The sequence below is a fragment of the Tachysurus fulvidraco genome, chromosome 13 (genome assembly GCF_022655615.1).
Source record: "Tachysurus fulvidraco isolate hzauxx_2018 chromosome 13, HZAU_PFXX_2.0, whole genome shotgun sequence".
Classification (NCBI taxonomy): Eukaryota; Metazoa; Chordata; class Actinopteri; order Siluriformes; family Bagridae; genus Tachysurus; species Tachysurus fulvidraco.
Window position 1 is genome coordinate 22,926,492 of NC_062530.1, and position 21,879 is coordinate 22,948,370.

General features: G+C 40.8%; 1 protein-coding gene across 8 annotated transcripts in view; it reads left to right on the plus strand.

Moving 5' to 3' along the window:
* The first annotated feature begins 6,272 nt into the window (after positions 1-6,272).
* The window catches only part of kirrel3b (kirre like nephrin family adhesion molecule 3b), a 215,831-nt gene continuing 200,224 nt past the window's right edge, over positions 6,273-21,879 (plus strand). For 5 of the 8 annotated variants that reach the window (XM_027161716.2, XM_027161718.2, XM_027161717.2 and 2 more), the window contains exon 1: positions 6,273-6,687. In XM_027161716.2, coding sequence (XP_027017517.2) covers positions 6,642-6,687 — 46 coding nt within the window. In that variant the 5' untranslated portion in view covers positions 6,273-6,641. The remainder of the gene's footprint in view (positions 6,688-21,879) is intronic. The other 3 variants (XM_027161721.2, XM_047822575.1, XM_027161722.2) reach the window with 1 other exon arrangement.

Genomic DNA, 21,879 nt, shown 5'->3' on the forward strand with positions numbered 1-21,879 from the left:
CCCAAGTTGCTCATATCACAACCACAGCATAGGCCGCGTCTAATAGATCGAGCTTTTACCAGCTATTTGTAAGCATGTTAAGTGTCTAGAAATCAGCCGCCTTAAACAAGACCTCCTTTACCAGTCAGCCGAATGAGCCTGACATAACCCAGGAAGGAAAGAAGAGAATTTCGTCCTTATATCTTTAAATATAAAGTGGTAACTTTTTAAACTAGTGGCTCTCCAAGTGAGGTCTGTGAAGCGAAGCATAGGCAGGGGGTCTATGGTTTTTAATTTTGTTAGAGTGATGGAAATAACGATCTTGTGAGATATTAAAGTTATTATTGAGTTCTTGTACTTATTAACCGATACGTCTTTCACTTTAATTGAATGTGTTTAATCAAAAACTCAATAACACTCAAACTTTTAGGCTATAAATAATGTCAACTTGAGCCTAATGTCTTCTATGGGGCTAAAGTTCAGGACTAGATAATAATGATATCTATGGCATTAATAAATAGGCAAATTATTACCGTAGACATTTACATAATGAGGCTAATGTTCGAACAGCTCGATCAGGTGCATGATAGAAATCTGTACTGAGGAAATATGAGGGTTTATGCTTCATGTAATAAGGTCTGTGGGCTTCTAGAAGATCTGAAAACATCAATATCGATAACTAAAATGTCCAAATTTGAAAGAAAATTTAAAAAAAAAAGACCAGAAAAGTCATTGGTTTATTCACATATTTTTAATTATGTGAAAATTCAGTGGAATAAAAAAATTGCTGAACAAATTTTGACAAATTTTCACCAAAAATTGAACAAATCCTTATTGTAGAACTTATTATGATGTGTAACCTGTGTAACCTGTGCGTATGAAGGAGAAAAGAATGATGACCGGATTTAAATAATTCTTTCGTTCTGATACAGTTGTTAGAAAAAATGAAATTTTACCCTACACTTAACCTTAAATTTCAAACTTTACCTACGACACGAATTATGGATTTTAGAGCAAATGAATAAACAATTATGTTTTTTTTAAGCATTTAAAGGATACGACTCTTAAACCGTGCCATTTAACAGATATTGATGTCCTTGAGACACTTCAATGAAAAGGCTTTGTGACTATGAACTGAAATAAAGAGAACAGAAAAGGTTGAGAGAATCTCGAGATTTAATATTCTAAAGTGCATTACAGGTTAATGTTTCACACTATGATTTAAAACCAGAAAGCTGTGAATGCTATATCAAATCTGTAATAATGATGTGTAAAGAATAATAATATAAAAGGCCACATGTTCAGCGAATATCGATATTCATTATTCATCTCCTACCTGGTACTGATTTATTCCCAACCACAACTCTGTACAGAAGGCAATGAATGTGTAAACAACATAATATTATTTAAACTTAACCTTTGTTGTTACTAAACTTTACTGTAAACTTTACTGTTCATGTGTGCAAGATTTCAGCTGTTTACTACCTCAACTAAATAATATTTAATGGATCACTTTTGTAAATGTTTGTAGTCTGTTATGTGTAAACTTTTAGCTTTCAGCTTTTTATGCATTATAATGTCTGAGACTTAATTTAATTGTACTCTATCTATCTATCTATCTATCTATCTATCTATCTATCTATCTATCTATCTATCTATCTATCTATCTATCTATCTATCTATCTGTCTGTCTGTCTGTCTGTCTGTCTGTCTGTCTGTCTGTCTGTCTGTCTATCTATCTATCTATCTATCTATCTATCTATCTATCTATCTATCTATCTATCAACAATTCAAATGAAAACAAAATTATATAAAATCTTCTTGTAAGACTTTATACAGTTAGTTTGTATAAGGTTAGTTTGTATAAGGTTAGCTGCCCTGGTTTGTCCCAAAATGATTAAATATTTACTAAAATGACCAAAATGTCCACTATAACCCACAATATTTACTCTTACACAACAGTGCTGTTGATTAGTTAGACTATGCTAATTAATTTTCTATCACAGTAGGTTTTTTGCCTCCAATTTAATCACAGGTGGATATTAATGCTCTAGTTTTAAAAAGTGAATTGTGTTCTATTCTTGACATATAAAACTCTGATGATTCAAAATTTTCTTCTCAAATCTGTTTGTCAGCTGATTAAATGGCGAGCACAGTGTTTCTGACCGTCACTATTTTCGAACCTTTGCGGAGTCAGCGTCCTGTCGACACGCAAACGTTACTAGAAATGGATCAAATATGGCATTGAGAATTAAATAGACAAATAAACACGTTGTGATAACAGCACATCATTGTGTTCTATTCCCTCCTTTTGAAACACTATGCATGCAGAATACTGATGATTCTCACTCGAGTTAAGTGTCAAAAGCAGAGTACGTCTGACCCCACACTACTTTTGAACATTTGCAAGGTCAGTGTCGTGTGGATATTGCAAATACAATGCAGCCAAATCAAGCAAAAAAAAAGAAAGTTCCCTCATGGAATATTGATCCTCATCAAGTGCTCACGGAGTTAGACGGAGTAATCAGTCAGCTTTTTTCTTGTTTTGAAATCTGCTCAAATGAAAGCATTGATTGTTAGAGTTAACAAGATCTAGAGGCTTAAGACTCTGTTGAAGCATTGGAAATAAACTTTTCCTTTTCCTTCACTGAGCAACACAGTTCCTGCCAGGACTCTGTGTGCTTCCACATAGCAGCACAGGTTTAATGAAAAAGCGAGACAGAGAAAAATCTCACCTGATTTTAGAGATTTCCAGAAGGCTGTAAACATGATTTCCCTACACACACACATGGATCTGAGGATTTAGCATAATAAACATGTAATATATTCCGATCCTGAGAAGGCCTTACAGTAATGACCCTTAAAAAAAAGAAAGAAAGAAAGAAAGAAAGAAAGAAAAACATGCTTGTTACTTCTGCAATGGTTTCCTCCATGGTAGCCTGCCCTGTAATAAAGAAATGCAGATACAGGATAAAAGAAACGTCTTCATGAAATATTTAGTGTGCTGCTTGTTAGCAAGCCATGCATTGCAGAGATGAATAACTTCTATATAAGAGGTTACTAAGTGACAGGGCGGAATGCTTATTGAAAAGCAGGCATAATGAATCTCCTTAGACTTTAGTTTTTATATATAGTATACGAATGAGATGTGTCGCCGTCTCACTGCCCTCTCTTAAAGCCGCACCTTAGTATCTGCTTTGTTTGTCAGTCTATTCAACGATTTTGTTAAACTTAAACTTGCTCTTTTGAAACTCAAAATGCAAACAAATACAGCCACTCCTTAATGTTCCCTCACGTAAATGCCACATCCCCCAAACACACATGCTGCCTCTGCTGGGTTAAGTGAATACTTACGTACAGTACAGTAGGAAGTGGGATTTCTGAATCGACAGGCAACATGACGGGATGACTGTGTTCTGAGAATGGCTCTTCCCTAGACAGACTCTTCTCTAATAGACTATAAAGCCTTAAAACTCACAGCTGTAGTATTCTATCGATCGCATGATTTTTTGGCTTTAAGGTAGTTCACTTTTGAGTCTGGTTCCTCTCAAGGTTTCTTTCTCTTCCATCTAAGGGAGTTTTTTTTCTCACCACAGTCGCCTTAGTCACCTCAGGCTTGTTCATTGGAGATAAATACACACAAATTTAAATATGAGTCTAATATTAATTTTTGTATTATATTCATCTTTGTATAATATTACATTTCTTGTATTATGTTTCTTATGTTCTGTAAAACTGCTTTGAGACAACATCTAGCGTTAAAAGTCAAATAAAAGGAAAATACATTCATTCGTTCATTCATTCATTCATTCATTTCCTACCGCTTATACGAACTACCTCAGGTCACAGGGAGCCTGTGCCTACCTCAGGCGTCATCGGGCATCGAGGCAGGATACACCCTGGACGGAGTGCCAAGCCATAGCAGGGCACACACACACTCTCATTCACTCACACACTCACACACTACGGACAATTTTCCAGAGATGCCAATCAACCTACCATGCATGCCTTTGGACCGGGGAAGGAAACCGGAGTACCCGGAGGAAACCCCTGAGGCACAGGGAGAACATGCAAACTCTACACACACAAGGCGGAAGCGGGACTCGACCTCCAACCCTGTGGGTGTGTGAGGTGAATGTGTGAGGTGAATGTGCTAACCACTAAGCAACCGTGCCTCCGAAGACAAATACAATTGAATTGAAATGAATTAAGTAATCAGTATGCAAAGATAAGGAAGAAAGGATAGAAGCGTGAGTATGTAAAGGTAAATGCGGTGTCAAGAAAGCAAATAAACACAAATAAATTGTGAGTAAGTCATGCGTAAGAAAGAAAGAAACTATGCAAGTAAGTAATTATTTAATGAACTAAAAATGATGTGAATGTACTGTAAGTAGGAAACGTAGTACGTATGTATGTAAGAATGTATGTATGTATGTATGTATGTATGTATCTATAAAAGGAATATAAATATAAATATAAAAAGTCTATGTAATGTTAAGAAAGTAAGTAAGTACCTAAATAAGTATAAGTAAATAAGTAAGTGTAAGTCTTAGTAAGTATGTGTATAAGTAAATAAGTCAATGTAATCTTAAGTAAGCATGTAAATAAGAAAATAAGTAAGAAAATATGCATAAGCAAATACATAAGTAAGTGTAAAAAAGTCAGTCAGTAAGTAAGTGTAAATAGGTAACTAAGTGAAAGTAAGCAAATGAGTGTAAGCAAATAAGTAAGTGTAAATGAGTCAAAGGATGTCTGGGTGTTAGGAAGGAAACAGATGTGGTAGCCTAGTGGTTAAGGTGTTGGGCTAACAATCGGAAGGTTGTGAGTTCGATCCCATGTCCACCAAGCTGCCACTGTTGTGGCCCATGAGCAAGGCCCTTAACCCTTAATTGCTCAGTTGTACAAAAATGATATAAAGTCGCTCTGGATAAGGGTGTCTGCCAAATGCTGTAAATCTATTTAGTAGTATATAAAATATACTAATTTAGTAGTATATATAAAATATAATATATAGAATAATCAAATGTTGTTGTATTATTTTAATACCTGCACACATACAGGATGTCTGAGGTCTTGCTACTGCGTGTTTCCGTTTTATTAATCTTCGAGAAACACTCAGAAGAATTCTAAGCATGAAAAAAAAAAAATGTAATGCGATGTTTGTAGCAATCATATCCACAATGTAAGAACCCGACAGTCTATTTAGGGCTTTATAAAGCAAACAATAACACTCAAAACTGAACTGAAAGCCAGTGAATGAAATCTATACGCAGGGTAATACGATCCCTCTTTCTTTCTTTCTTTTCCTTTTATCCCACCTGACAGTAGTCAAGCGTCAGACAAGAGGACAATGACAATGACAACGATCCAAACATACATCGTGTTACAATAATCCAGACTGGATGAATGAATAGATTTTGAGTTCATTTCAGATGACATTCTTTACAATTAAACGAGGTTTTAGTTAAGTGCACTTTAAATGGTCTGTCAGTTGTTCGCTGGATGTTGGAGGTTACTGTAGTCCTTTTCACATGTCATTCATTAGCCATTAGTTAAAGCTACTGTACATGTGGATGTATGGTAGAGTACAAGGTAATGAACAGAGAGGATGAGAAAAGAAAGAAGAACAAACAAACAAACAAACACATCCGAATCTTATTTATATAAGAATCAGAATCAGGTTTATTGGTCAAGTGTGTTGACACACACAAGGAATTTGGTTCCAGCTGTTTTGCTACATAAATAACACTATACTATACAAGACAAGACATTACAGACTATACAAGACAATACAGATGTGATACAGTATAGACAGTATGAGTATTAAATATGAATAGAGAATATATGACTGTGAGGAGTGCATGGTAGTGCAAATAACAATAGTGTGCAATATTATGCTTTGTGTGCAATATAATGCAGTACTTATAGATATGAAGCAGGGAATATAATTATGCTGAGTTGTTAATCAGGGTGATTGTCTGGGGAAAAGAAATAGATTTTATATACTTACAGTATCAAATCTTATTTTAATGATTACCTGCTAATTTGCATAGTTTGCATTTCTGACATTCTTGCATTAGTCTGAACGGATTCAGTTACTGCTCGGATTTTTCTTCCTCTCTGTCTATTATCCTCTTCCTCCCTGCTACCTCTTTTCTCTTCCTTTCTCTCCAGCTCGGACTTTCCCAGCCTTTTCATCACAATAAACGTTTAGCTCCGCCCATGGGAGGGGTTTTGGAGTAATCTCCGCCCGGTCTCTAACAGAGTGAGAGAGAGAAAGAGAGAGAGAGAGAGAGAGAGAGAGAGACGCTGGTGCTCTGGCAGCGCGAGCGCAGACACAGATCGGTCGCACATCAACAGGAGACTCAGACAGTGCACACACACAAACACACACACACACACACACACACACACACACACACACACACACACACACACACACACACACTTCTAGAGCCCCACGCACGCACAGAAACGCGCGCTCTAGAAAGAAGCACCAGAGCACTCAAGAAAAAGAAGAAAGAAGAAGACAGAAAGTCATTTCTTCCTACAGAGGATTCAGCAAGAAGCGCATCCTGCCACGAGACACGAGAAGTTCACGGCTGTCTGTCACTGCGTCCCAGAGCATCAGAGGTCACCTGCTCGTGCACACCGATTCCGAGATGATGGTGCTGACGGTCCTGCTGCTCTCTGGGCTCGCGGTTCACGGTAAGCGCACCGGCTCGGGTTTATTCCACCGCTGTCCCGCGCGCTTCAGCCCTGGAGCGCGCGCCGGAACCTTGCGCACGGATGTGTGGCTGTTTGATATGTTGTGTATTTATTCGCTTACACAATCATTGTGCATGATTACAGAGTTTTATATTAATTATCATGCATTGTCTTCAGGATTGCTCTCTCTCTTTACACACACACACACACACACACACACGCACACAAAGACATGGGATATAGTTTTGTAAAAAGAGAATACACTCGTTATTTTTAGCACAGATTCCAGTTCGGATTGAATATCTGGCTTTTTTTTATTGGCTTGTTTTCCGTCTCATGTGCAGGATCCTCACTTGCACCGACTCCCATGTATCAGCTTTTAATTATCAGCGTGCGCATGGATCGTGGATGCGCGGATCCATAAGAAAGTTCCCCACTAGCACATGCACACATTAAGAGTGTTCCACGACTCATTCATTCATTTCCATGATGTTGGATTAGTGCTTTATGTTGGTGCTTCACCACTTCACCTCAGCTCACATGCTGTTCCTTCTCTGACCCCGAGCTCCTCCGTGGTTCTCAGCTAGAATCTCTATGCTCTCGTCTGCTTCCTTCCACGTTACCATGAGGAGGTTTTCTATGACAAGGGCTACCCTTAAACTTCAGGGTCATTCCCGAGGGAACATAACTGACCGGTTCAGAGCTGTGAACATTTAGGGATCCACTGGTGACTGTTTAACTTTGTTGATTTAACTTACAATGTGACTAATCCCCGGTTGTCCTAGAAGGCAAAACAGTTTCTTCTCTATAGCACGAATGACCAACAGATTGACACTTCAAATGGCGTCTGAAGTAAAAACGTGAAGTTCTGACAGCTCTAGACAGAGACAAGTGACTTTCAAATCTTGCTTGTTCATTCTCTTCATCTCTCGATGCCGTCTGTGCCGTCTGCTTGGATCTGAGAAGCTGCATTTTTACATGGCACATAACAAACAGAGCCAAACAGGCACCCTGGCGTGAATTTAATGATTTCTGTGTTTCATGATTTCTTAGCCAGTCCAAAACCTTTCATGTGAACTCACTCATATGGGCAAGATATACAGCAATAATTATTTGCAGATGTCAATACAAATGACGAATTTGTTCGTTTGTATCAGACAGGAGTCAAAGCATAATTATAAATAATTCACCAAGCTATTTATATTTTATATAATAAATAATAAAGCTTTATTTCTGCTGCAGAGCTCCAGTTTTGGAGGATGTGTCTTTGTTAATTTTGTTTATCAGAGGTTTTTTTTCCCTAGATTTTGATCTGTCCTTTCGCACAACAAATGAAGGAGATATTTATTCATTTATTTATTTATTTACTTACTTACTTAATCGTCAGGAACAGGGCAGACAGAGAGGACGAGTCGAGCTCGAAGTTTGATTGCGTTTCCTGTTGATTTTATTACTGTGTACTTTTCCACATCTATAATCTCGAGAGGTTGCCAGGTTTGTGATCTGGAGGTTTCATTTTAGGATGTTTATTCACGCTTGCTTGTTTATTTATTCCGAGAGGGCATCGAGGTGATGAGAAGAGTGGTGATGGAAGTTCGCTCCATGATTCATATCGATTTTTAAACCTGCGTACTTTCGCACTCTCATCTTTAATCTCAGGACTCTGACAAGTTTATGATTTCTGTTAATTCCTTAATTTATTATCGGATAGACTTTGAGACGAGCTGGAGGTTCGCTCGTGATTGATGACTGGAAAACGGTGCACTTTTTCCTCTGTGTGTGATCTTGACAGACTGCCAGCTTTATGCTCGGGTTTAATTTTCAGAAAATTCAGAACGGAGCAGACCGAGGTGATGATCTGTGAGTCGAACTCCAAGTTTGATTGCGTTTCTTGTTCATTTCATTACTGTGTGCTTTTGCACATCTATCATATTAACAGACTGCCAGGTTTATCATCGAGGTTCATTTTGGGGTATTTATTTATACGAGGTGATGAGACGAGCTCGAAGTTCCACTAGAACTATGTATTCATGCTCGTTTTCTTCTTTTGCTGGAAGCTGGAAGGTTTTCAGTATATTTTTAGGATACTTGTTTGCTTTCAGATGTGAGCAGAGATCAAAATGTGTCATTGTCGTTACAGCATGTGGAAGTGACTACAGGTGACATTTCCATCGATTAATTACCTGACATCTCCAATCTCTATAGTCAGCTGAACTGATGATTAATCGGAAACAACTAGAGCTCAGAAATGACCTTTTCTACAGTACACATCCACTTCATATATTTTTATAAAACACGCTTGATTCGCAGCCCGTTTCAAGACCATCTCCTATTGTTGTCTTTTCTCTCTAGCTTTCTGATTGAAGAAACCTAAAGGGAGATGCTCCGCTTTACCATTTACCCCTGTGTGTTTGTTTAACAGTGTCGCAGGTAAAAGCCAGATAGCGTCCCGCATCTCAATAACCCCGAACCCTCAGGAGGATACGTTCCTCACAGCTGAACAGCGTTTTACAAATGATTGCTTTCATTTAAGGAGATAATCGGTATCAGCGAAAAGAAAAGCAGGAAAAAGATGAGAATAATGGCAGGATTATGTAAGTGTATGTGTGTGGGGGCGTGTTTTTGTATGTTGATAGGGACGGAATGTCTCCACAAGGGTAGGAGGATCTGACAGGTTGACGTTACAGGGTCAGATACAAATTGGCAGCTTTGTACAGAGAGAGGCAAATCTGATGCCTTTTGGTTACTGAGGTAATGGTTAGGTTCGGATGGAAGGTTCTCAAAAGGATAGGAAGACTATTGTGTGTGTGTGTGTGTGTGTGTGTGTGTGTGTGTGTGTGTGTGTGTGGAGAGAGAGAGAGAGAGAGAGAGAGAGAGAGAGAGTAAAGTGAAAAGTGCACAAAAGTCTGTTTTTACATAGAGTGCTCAGAGGTGCTTATATAGGGCACTTCTTTCACACACACACACACACACACACACACACACACACACACACACACACACACACACACACACACACACACACACACACACACACACACCTGGTGGAGTGGAGTGACTGATGGTGAGCAGCGGGCCAGAAGCTCGCCGGATTGCTCGAGCACCGCAGGCGAGCCGGCTGTCCAAGGTCTCTCTCTTTTTTAGAGCCTCTGATGTATCCTTGTTTTTTAGTTCTGCACAGCGTTCCCTTCATTCCTGATTTTCTCTACCTTTAAATTCCCTTCTTCTTACATACGCTTGTTTTTCTCTTCACAGGATAGAGGTCACTCTCTCACTCTCTCACTCTTTCTCTCTCTCTCTCTCTCACACACACACACACACACACACACACACACACACACACACACACACACACACACACACACTTTGCTTCTCTTGCTGTACTGCTGCACAATCCCTCAGACATACGCACAAGTAGGAACTGTCTCTCCACCAGGGGCAGTGCTGCACACATCTAACATCTCTCTCTCTCGATCTCGCTCTCTTTTATTCTCTGTCTCTCCTTTGCTCCTTTGCCTTCTCTGACGTTTTTTCCTTCCCCAGTTCTCTACATTGCTTCTCTCTCTCTCTCTCTCTCTCTCTCTCTCTCTCTCTCTCTCTCTCTCTCTATCTCCCCCCCCCCACCCCCCCCCCCCCCCCCCCCCACTGTAGCTTTAATTATGTTCTGGTCTGACAGTAGCCCTGGAACACACTGCTCAAGCCACCGGAACCGTCATATGATTAAACTAAATATTAGCATTCTTTGACTCTTTAAATAGTACATTTTTTACATTACACACTAGCACATAGTAATAAAGTATTTGTGATGCAGTTAGTGACTCTGGTGCTAATTTGATGTTTGGTGCCGTGTTTTCATTATTCAGGCGAGAAGTCAGGGGTTTTGTGCTGCGCTGATGTCACAGAGAGACATTGTTATTGCAGACACACTTACACTGGAGTTTAATGAGGAAAAAAAACAGAAAGAATAAAGTTCAGGTTTCTCTATTAGCTACTAAAAAAAACTTCTCTTCTCACTCACCATTTATAATACCATTAACCCTTCTTACCAGAGGTCTATGTTCAATACTGAATATCTTTGTCATGTCTCACTCCACGGTGGTGGTTAATATGAAGCCCATGTGGAAGTAGACACTCAGGACTTCTTTTATTTCCCTAGATGACTAATGGCGTTCCAAGGAACACTTTTTACACACAAATGTCTGTATCTTCAGAGTAAATATCAAACCCATTTCTGCTCTTCTTGTTCAGAAGCAGCTAAAATTTTAAGCTGTCAAATCATTCATTCATCCATTCATTCATTCATTTTCTGCCGCTTATCTGAACTGTTCTTGGGTCACGGGGAGCCTGTGCCTATCTCAGGCGTCATCGGGCATCAAGGCAGGATACACCCTGGATGGAGTGCCAACCCATCACAGGGCACACACACACACACTCTCATTCACTCAAACACTCACACACTACAGACAATTTTCCAGAGATGCCAATCAACCTACCATGCATGTCTTTGGACTGGGGGAGGAAACCGGAGTACCCGGAGGAAACCCCCGAGGCACGGGGAGAACATGCAAACTCCACACACACAAGGCGGGAATCGAACCCCCAACCCTGAAGGTGTGAGACGAACATGCTAACCACTAAGCCACCGTGATCCTCCCCCCCGCTGTCAAATCATCAACCACTAAAATTCTGAGTAAAGTTATCAACAGAGGTCCTGACTCATTTTATATCAGACTCAGTGCCAGAAATACATTAATTTGTTTATACTGATAAAGTATATGTGGATTTGTATTTAGAAAACCAGTGAAAAGGATTAAGGAGAACTCCACCAGAGAAGTCAAGCAAGAAACAGAATAACCGCAAAGCCTCGGCTCGGCTAGTTAGCGATCTGTGAGATGACGAGTGTGAACAACGTCGACTGTGGTATTAGCATGAACTTTAAAGCTTTGGAAGCTGATCTGTTTGAGGAGAACATACAGATGAGGAAGTGAGAGGAGCTAAAGCACTAAAGCGACGCTGCATCACTCTCTTTAGGTAGGGATGAAGCCAGGATGAAGGCTAAATCTCTCAGCAGGTAGTCGAGTGGATCATCATGGCTTTTTCCTTTTAAGCGTCTTTGTCATTGTCGTTGTCAGATGAAGGATAGCGCATGAAAAAAGTCAACGGAACCATTCATCTGTTCGATGAATGCCGAAGAAACGTTCCTAATGACGGATTTGAAGCCAGAGGGATAAAGACGATGTAGAACCAGTTCTCTTAACTTCTTCACGTGGATGTGTCCGTGTTCCTTCAAAACGTCTCCCGTGATTCTGCGCTAATTCTCTTTGTCTTGAGCTCTTCTTTTTCACTCTCACCCCTGGCCTGCTCTCTTTTTCTCCGTCTTCCGTTCGTTCCTGTTCCTGCTCAGTAATTAGAATGTCACTCAGTCGTCCTGTGCGCATGCCAAAAGCGGAAGCTTCGAAAGTCTCGATATTGCATTGTGCTATTTCTCCCATCTTCGCTTCATCAGCTTGTTGTCGTAAATTTGCAAATAATTTTTTTTTTGCGACTTCTTAAGATTTTCTTTTGCTCAAACAAGTGTATGAATATGGCTCATGATTATCTGTAATCCAATCCCAGCTCCGTCATTTCTACCGGATTACTGTACGTTCATTAAGATAATGCATCATTTCATGTCTGTTAATGTGGAATCTGGGTGAGATGGGCAGGATTGCCAGCTTTATCCGGATTGATGCCCATTATCCTGGATTACATTTCTGCTGGGTGCAAAGTTAAGCAATTCTACCAGATGCTGCCTTGGTCATGGGGTCACCTGTAGCAAACCCTGTTTTCTTATTTCAGCATGGATAGAGATAAAGTGGTAAGCAGTGACAGACTGATAGAGCAAGAACGTTGGCCGTCTCAGGACACTGCCGGGATTTTTAGGACAGATTAGGGGAAGATTAATGGCTTCCAAATTGCTGCCTATTTCACAAGAATTGCAGGGTTGGTGTGTGTGTGTGTGGGGTGGGGGGTGGGGGGTGGGTGGTTGTTCTTTCCATTCATACATCCATTCGTTTTCTCCCTATACTACAAAAAAAAAGTCAGACCCACGAACAATGAGCATCCATTAATTTTCTCCCTATATAACAAAAAACAAGGAGACCCACGAACAACGTGCCAATATATCAGATGACGGAATCTCACACAGACTCACTGCAGACAGTTTAGAGATGTCAGTCAGCCTACAACACATGTATTTGGACTGGGGGAGGAAACCAAAGAACCTAGAGGAAAACACAGAAACATTGGGATAATATGGAATCTCAGGTCAAAGGAGAGACAGAGAATGGAAGAGAGCAAGAACGAGAGAGAGAGAGAGCGTGTTAGATGTGTGCAGCGCTGCCCCTGGTGGTGAGACAGTTCATACATCTGGGTATTGTACAGCAAGAGAAGCGCGTTACGTAAGCCGGATTTGAACCCCTGACCCTGGAAGTGTGAAGCAAAGACTTAAACATGATGTTTCCAGGGCAGCTATCTGACTAGACCATCCTTCACATGAATCCAGGGGAGTCTGATCTCTATATCAGATCTTATGTCTACAGTAAGATTACAGTGACAGTATGGGTTTGGTTTATTAAGCTTGAAACATTTTTCAGCCACAATGCCATTTGTCACTTGTTTAAAGTCAGAATCTGCATCAGTGTTAACGATTATTCGTGGAGATTTTTAGAGATCCTCAGTAACCAGAATAAACACAACATTTTAAAGCGATGGTCCAGCTTCATCTGTCGAAACCCAAAATGTTTTCTTGGTAAAAAAAACGAAAGTCGGGGCTGCTTTACTTTCCGCTTACAGAACAGAAATGCATCCGAAGAGCTATGGCTGAATGGATGGAATGCTTTTTCTTCCTAATATGTTTATGCTATGCACATGTACCACTTGAGTATGATGTCGAGTGTAAATTCGAGGTAAAGCCCCATAGTCTCCTAGTAATTTTCTCAGCAGAGCTCCCAGCATAAAAAAACTGCAAAATAATCAGTTTGGATATTGTAGTCGGAGCAGTCGGGACATTATTGCGGGGCCTAAATCACCCACGGCTGCATGGCAGGCTGACTATAATGTTATGTGTCCTCTGTAAAGCGGCGGTAAATGGGCTGACAGGATTGCCGAGACGTATTTCATGCGTCAGGACTGTGAGAGGTTGAGGAATTGGGCTGCCAATCCGATAAGCACCAGAGAAGGTTTTACTGGAAGTTTCTGAGACACCGGAAAATTACATCTTACTTTTGTTCTCTCTCTATTTCTTTCCTTGAGCCGGACTTTCCTTCACCTGGCTGCTTTTCCTGCTGAGGTTTTCGGGAAAGTTGGAGACTGAAGAATGGCTAAATTTCTCAGTCCAAGACCAGTAGATGTGTGTAGAGGTTGACTGAAATTACCCATTAATCACACCAAAGATACCAATTACAAGTCAAGTCAATTACAGCACAGAGCATAGGAAAATTTGTAAATGCTAATTCAGTTACTTTTATTTTTTTACCATCAATATCTATTACTTCATTGCTACATTTTTTTCAAAATTCTGAAATATATCTAATACCTTTCGTTTTATCCCAAACCTTAAACATCTCCCTTTAGCCAAAAACCCAATATTTAAACAGCACTCATATCAAAATTTCACCCAGATTCTGAGATCTCAATTTAATTTAGCGCATAAAATGCTAAAGCACATCTAATATATAACTGAATGATTAAACAGATTTATACTGAGATAGAATTAATAGGTTTATCTGAGGGGGGGCACGGTAGCACATTTGCCTCACAACGTCAGGGTCTAAGCTAAGCTAACTGCTTACTGTCATTTCCCACGCATTGTGAGTTTGTTAGCAGTCGAGCTAATGGACAAAGTCTTAGCCTCTTTGTGTGTAATAATCAGAACTTAAGCACAGCACTGGTTCTCTGCTGCTATGCTAGCTCAGCTAATTAGCTGAGGGAAGGTGGGATTATGCTGCAGACAGAGTCAGATATACAAGTGCCCTCTCTTTTCGCTGCTGCTCTCTTTTCTGGCTAAGCGCCAGTTTTTCGGCCGTTTCGTTTGGGCGTCTGGAAGTGGAGGAGAGTTTGACACCAGGCAGAGAAGACCATGTCAGATGAAATGCAGTATGTCCAACATGGTCTTGATTCCCTGACGGTCCCTGACGGCTCATTGAGGAGTACCTGGAATATCCTAGATTCTCACAAACACCCACCCACCAACCCACCCACCCACACACACACACACACACACACACACACACACACACACACACACACACACACACACACACACACACACACACTTTTCATTTTCAAAACAACAGGCTATCAGTTCAGGTCTGAATTAACTTCTTTGCCTTTAGATTGAGGTAAAGTTTATTAATGAAAATGGCACGGTTTCATATCCAGTTGTGGAAAATAGAGGGTTAATGCAATACCACAATGGGAATCTGTGTATATAAATATCATGATCTATATCTGTATCCAGATTTATACCTGAAGTGACTTTGACTGGAACACCGGAAAACTCTGGAAAAAGACTCAGGGGTAGGAACGGCAGTACTGTATGTATTCCACAGTATGAGGAATTCAGCCTCAGCAGCATCACTCATTTCACCCACTTCACAGGGTTCTTACATGTGATCAGGCAGTGAAAGAAAGAAAGAAAGAAAGAAAGAAAGAAAGAAAGAAAGAAAGATCCATATCAAACTGCTTTCCTATGTCTAATATTCTCTGTTATAAGCCAAATCCAATAAAATATATTTAAAAGCAATTTCTGTTCTTCGCACACACACACACACACACACACACACACACACACACACACACACACACACACACACACACACACACACACACAGGTTCGTATTGTGTAAAACAAATTATATTATACCCTTTTGCAGTTATTCACTATTATACGCTAGGGCTAAAACACATGTGTATCTGCTTGACCACAGAAACAAAAGCATCTATTTTTCTGAGTGTTGCATGTTGGCTGATGAAAGACTCCAGTTTAAACACACTTACACCTCCCTCTCTGCGTGATTTTATGGCCCTGATCTGCTGCATCTGCATTCGCAGAGTTGGCTAACGTTTCACTTCTAACTTTTCTGCAGCAGGAAACTCCAGGAAGTGCAATATGCAACAAAAAAACGGCTTCATGCAGTTCAAACACAGTCTTTCAGTTAGGTTTTGATTTTCTTTTGAGCTACATCTCTAATATTCAATATCCTGTCTGTCTACCAGTCACCGTGTGTAGGGCTGCCTGTATAAATATATTTTCTTTCTTGCATTCCCAGTGCTTGGCTTCAAGTACAATTTAATACTGTGGTGGTACTTCATGGCAGTGTGGCAGCGAAAAAATGCTAATGTGCTATCGGGAGCGGTTAAATGATTTGCTATCCTTTCAAACGCTCTGGCAGGGGCTTTCGATCTGGCTAGCGTCCCAGGCGAATAGACACCGGTCATTGCTCAGTCCTCGGGGGACATTAGAGCAAATCAGCACATCGCGCACGAGCCGCTGGCACGTCGCTTCTAGGCTTTGGCCTCGTCCCAATTCCCAGTGGCCCTGGACGTGCTCCCCTACACAGGAGCCTCCATTTAAAGCCAAATTGAATCAGCTCCTTGGTGAAAGGGTTAACTCTGCTCCTATAGCCCTGCATGAGGATTACTGGATATGGAACAGGGCGGGGTAAGTGGCTCAGGAGGGGTCTCGTAAAACACTGATCATAAAGCTTGAGTTCAAGATTGGATTAAGAGCAGAGTGCCCCCTCCTAAAAAGAAGTGCAGTTTATTAGAGCCTTATCTTAAGTGATAATGTTACCATGAAGGGCTGTGTAATGGCAGTAGAGTGGACTGTAGCCATATAAAAGATATGGGCTCATGGCAGAAAGCGAGATGATGATAGGCTCTGAGTGCAGGAAGGAAGAAAACACTTTTATGGGCGAGGAGAAGGAGACGTGGGATTCAGATGGGAGCCGTGGCTTCTGCTATAGCAAGTCCTGAACTGATGATGGTGCCTCCACTTTGCGAATGAATCTTTTCACAGTACGAGTCCAACTGATTCCATGGAGATAATAATTAAATCATTGTACAAAAAGCTGAAATTAAATTTAAATTTTCAATTCAAATGTGTAGATCGGTTCAACGTGACTGAATCGAGTAACATTAAAACCGTTCGTTTTTGTACTATGGATTTTCGAAAGCCTAACACCGAACGCCACAATCGAACCGATGATACATTGCGTTATACTGCAACGTTACCACTGTTCTATTCTGCCATGTGTGTTTTAATGACCGAAAATCCATTTTAAAGTTAGAATTCAGCGCCAACATCCCGAACTGTTTACGTCAATACTAACTGTAGGGGAATCGCTCAAGCACACTCTACATCATTCCATCCAATAATTAGAATATTGTTTTTCAAGTCATTAAGTTTAAACAACAAAATCCCTTTTTAATATTTTTTTTTGTAGAATCAAAATATTTTTATGTAAATATTTTTTTCTGCAATCTGACTGAACACGTTCTTTTTTCATGCATCTAGGCACATCTCTGTATACAGTAGTCCAGAAAATACAAAATCCCGTCATCGTTGTTCTGTTCTTAAAAACGATTTTTACATTCTGATTTCTGAGAATGTTTTTTCTACCAAAACAAACACAAATCGTCAGTATTCATTCATCTTGTTTTTCTAAGCGGAATGAGAAAGCGGCTGTGGAGAAAAGTAGCGCACTATTAGAAGGACGCAGTTAAAAATATCTAATTATTTGGCTAAGTGAACAAAGCTAAGTTCTTCCGTGTATTACACAGCTGTTTACACGAGCATGCTAAGAGTGGCAACGTTACTGCGTATCCATCATGAGGATTAAAGACGGGTTTTGTAAGCGTTAGCTGCTTTTCTCTGTTTGTTGCAAGCAGATTTGTTTAGAAATGGCACGCACTTCATCATGCTTGGGCTTTTTTTTTGGTTCTGATGAAAGTCACACCTTCTTTTTCAGTAGGAAGTGTTTAACCAAGCATTAAAGAAGGTATTTTTTTTTTTACATACAATCACATACAGGATTCTGTAGATTCACCCTCATTTTGGTAAAGATTTAGTAGACATTATTAGAATTTTCCCAAGATGATACATTGTAGCTTTTTAGCAGTTTGGGTTCCTTTTCACACCACACTCATGTGATAATATGCTGCTTCTCGATTGGTCAGAATAAACGTGCGGGAAATTTCAACGAAAGTCCGGAAGTAAACAAAAAGAGGAAAATACAGCATACAGTACACCATGGAGAGACGACTGCGTGCTGCGATTATGTCCGTGGTTGTAATCTACTACATCGCTTGTATACAGCATTCTATGCAAAGTCTTAATTTTCAGAATGAAGCGCGGATGCGGCTTGAAAATATCATTTTAATGCACTGCAAACGGCGAAGATGCATCGCAAGACACTTCAGGAGGCGGCGAGCATTACTTTTGCGAAACTGTGACATGCTCATCTTCCGAAAATATTGCCAACGACCCACTACGGCAGCTGGTTTAGTCCAAAATGCGCGATACTTTTTGCAGTTAGGTCTATTCGATCTCGGATCGTGTTCTCACCACAAACGGACCGTACCAGAGTTCGTTTGAAAGCGTACCGAGACCACCTCTTCAAGGAGGTCTCGGTACGCTTGTTTGGTCCGCTTTTGGTGCGCACCAGAGTTCGATTGCTGCTTTCTCACCTGCCCAAACGAACCTCACCATATGAGAAATCGAACTCTGGTACGATTCAACCGAACTAAACAAGGCAGGTATGGAAGCACCCAAAAATACATAATATACAAAAAACAAAAATATATGAAAAGAGTAGTATTTACACCGGTCACGATGAGACACGGTGAGACAAAGGCGAGTGAGCATCCAAATCCAGTTTAAAGTTTAAAGTTTTAATAAACAAAACGGAACAACATGGGCAACACGGAACAAAACAGGAAACGGGGACATGGACATGGACATGGACATGGACATGGACATGGACATGGACATGGACATGGACACACCACACACCAACAACGACTAACACCAGGGAAGTGAACAAAGAGTAAATGTAGTAAACAGGAACCAATCACAAAGCGGCGACAATCAGAGACAAAGACAAAACACCTGGGGAAGAGATGGAGTGCAATTAGTGTCCATGGTAACAAATGAGTGGGCGGAGCAAACAATTAACAGGGCAAGGCAGCAGACAGAAACAAAGGAAAACATAGACAGACTCATTACAACACCGAAGACATATTGCACATACGGAAAATGTATCGAATCGTTATTTTTAAAACGTTAGTTATGATGTACACGTCCTAGTCGTACGCTGTGACTAACCGTGAATCTGTAAGACTTGAACAAATTTAGTCGCAAACATCACATCCTTGTTCACAACACCCGGAAACACTGAACTTTTTATAGATCGAACTCGTTGTAAACTCCGTTCAGGAGAGAGCATGATCTGTATGTGTGGTTTGAAGCAAACACGATTGTGTAAGCTTTGTGTTCTGTGGGAGAACAATGTTGTGAAAAAGCTGAGTCAGACAGAAAACCCAAATCCTTTGAAGAATAGAAACAGTATCTGGGAATTTAGAGGAAAGGGATGTAAGAGGGAAAAAAGCTGTTTGAGGTACTTAAGCAAGCTAACAGCTACACTTTTCCACAAACCCTTTGAGGGATTTTTTTTTTTCTTTCCGAAGGCTATGTCATCTAATTGTGGTCTGGTTTGGTACATCGACTCACATAAAAAGGTAAACAGAGCTATCTTAACACAAAGCTCGGGAAGAGACGAAATGGCAGAGGGATTGCTGAGACAAATTAAGGTTATCTTAAAACCACCAAGGTAATCCTTACCATTGATGTCTGCATGTCTGAAAGTGTGTGTGTGTGTGTGCCTGCAAATGGGAATAAGATTACGCCACTCATTCTTTGTATGCTAATTTTATTACCACATATTGTTTCCGTATCTGACACGTAACAGCTTTAGCCTGTGGCTTAAAATGCCTTTTTCATGGCACGCCGGCTGTCTTTTATGTTATGACTTGTGCAAGCTAGGCTTTGCGGCAGGGATTGGGGGGAAACAGTAATTCGTGTTGATATTTTGTGCCTGCTGCAGCATGCCGGAGCGCTCAGCCTTGCGTGGTCTTCTGATGCTGATGCTGCTGACAGTGCGGACTGGCACGGAGCTGCGCCGCTCTACGAGTGTAGCTGGCGCTAACACAGCTACTGGTTAAAAATGCAGGGGGTCGCTGGTTGTTAATCACAGTTTCATGTGACACATGAGCATCTACGGTGTGAGCACAACTCAAACCCATGTCCTTTAACTCACAATGATGTTATGTAAGTTTAAGGTTGTCAATCATGCTCTCTGTTCAGGTCTCCCTACAGGTAGATATCCTCCAGGTTACAAAGGCTGATTCTTTTATTCTTGTTATGACTCTCTGTTCCACGCTGTTGACTCGCCAATTCACCCTTTTCCTTCCATTTCAATGCTATGGCCTGTAAATAGTTTTCAGTTTCAGGAGCACTAAAAGAAAACCTGCTTTGTGAAGACATAAGGGCATCAGCTAATGAGACTCTGTGTGTTTCATGACCTGCTGCCATGGCATCGCCTTACAAAGAATCTGGCCTTACACCTTTCCTCTTCTGTGTATTTTGCTTGTCTTTGCAGCCCTAATGCTACAGCCTGGGATTAAAGTATCTGTCACAAAAGTGACTTTCAGGAGCCCCTATTCCTCTTCTGTTTGAAGGCTGGAAAACAAGCAAGCTTTCATCTTGAGAACCGATAACAAAGCCAGAAGATGCATTCACTGAGACAGATGAGAGGCACGCATTGTTGCGACCATGTGTTTTTTTTTTTTATCCGGCCCCTTTTAAGTCATCCTCCCTGGAAATGACATCTCCTTCATAGTACTTCCCATCACTTTATGAGTCTTCATCTGCCACTGTGGAAGCGAGAATGGAAACCCGGACCAAAAGGATGAGGTCCAATTAAAGGGGCAAATGTGGAGTGGCTCAAGAGACGCACCCTGAGGCTTGTCCACAATAATGATAGTGGATGATGAAGAGGAACGTGGTCAAGCCGAGTGGCTGAATTTATTCATTAGAAATGTAACAGGATTCAGGATGGCGTTGTGAGAAGACACTTTTGATTAAGCCAAAGATGTCCGTGGTAGATTTTTAAGCTCGTTTCCTTATATTTGATATCCTTGTCGGTCCAGATGAATGTCCTCTAGTTCTCATCTAGGATAGCACGGTGTCCGTAGGTCTAGGAAATGGTCACATGCAGCAGCAGCAGCAGCAGCAGCAGCAGTGTGTCTGAGGTTTCCACCCACAGGCGAGACAGAGACAGAGCACAGAGAACAAGGCAAGATGTGAAGCTCTGTGAAAGATGGCAAGGGAAACCAAAAAAAAAAAAAAAAGTGAAATACGGTAGGTCTGAATTAATGATGGCAATGAAGCAGTGGTAGGCCCAGTGGAGGCTTGAACCAGATTTCAACCTGAGTGGATTTTATCCCCTCGAGGTGACTTGAGCACAGAACATCAGCGCCATCACACGCCGTCTCCGAGCGCGGGCCACGGGGACCTCCGTCGTCCCTTACCACTGCTCTTCCCCTCCCAAATTATATAGGACAGCTATCCATGTAGCGTGTGTATGTACATTATTTATCTGTGCCTAAGAAACAGCATGACAGTCCTTAATAAATTAGAACGATAGACTGCTGTGAATAAATGACCTAGTGAAAATCAGGAGAAAATTAACAGGAACAAGAGAGTTTGGGGGAGGGTGTGTGTGTGTGTGTGTGTGTGTGAGATGGATGAAATGATGATCTGTGGCCTATTACAAAGGCAAATTACCCATTTTGAAAAAGAGGGAGGAACTGTGTTATTATTCCTACCATTACTTATAATAAAGGAAAGGAGGTGCAAAAAAAAAAAAACCTGACTGTTAATGCCACTGTTTCCTGAATGCCAAATCCCTCCTCCACACTATCAACATCCATCACTCTGAGAAAGGCACCGCTAATGTGTCTGCGGCTGAGGAAAGCCTATGAGCATATGTCAATAAAATGCCTAGACATGTGGAAGAAGCCGGAGGAGAGCAAGACAGGGGAGAGATCTGTGCCGAGGACGAGCTGTCACCCGCAATCAACGTGATGACC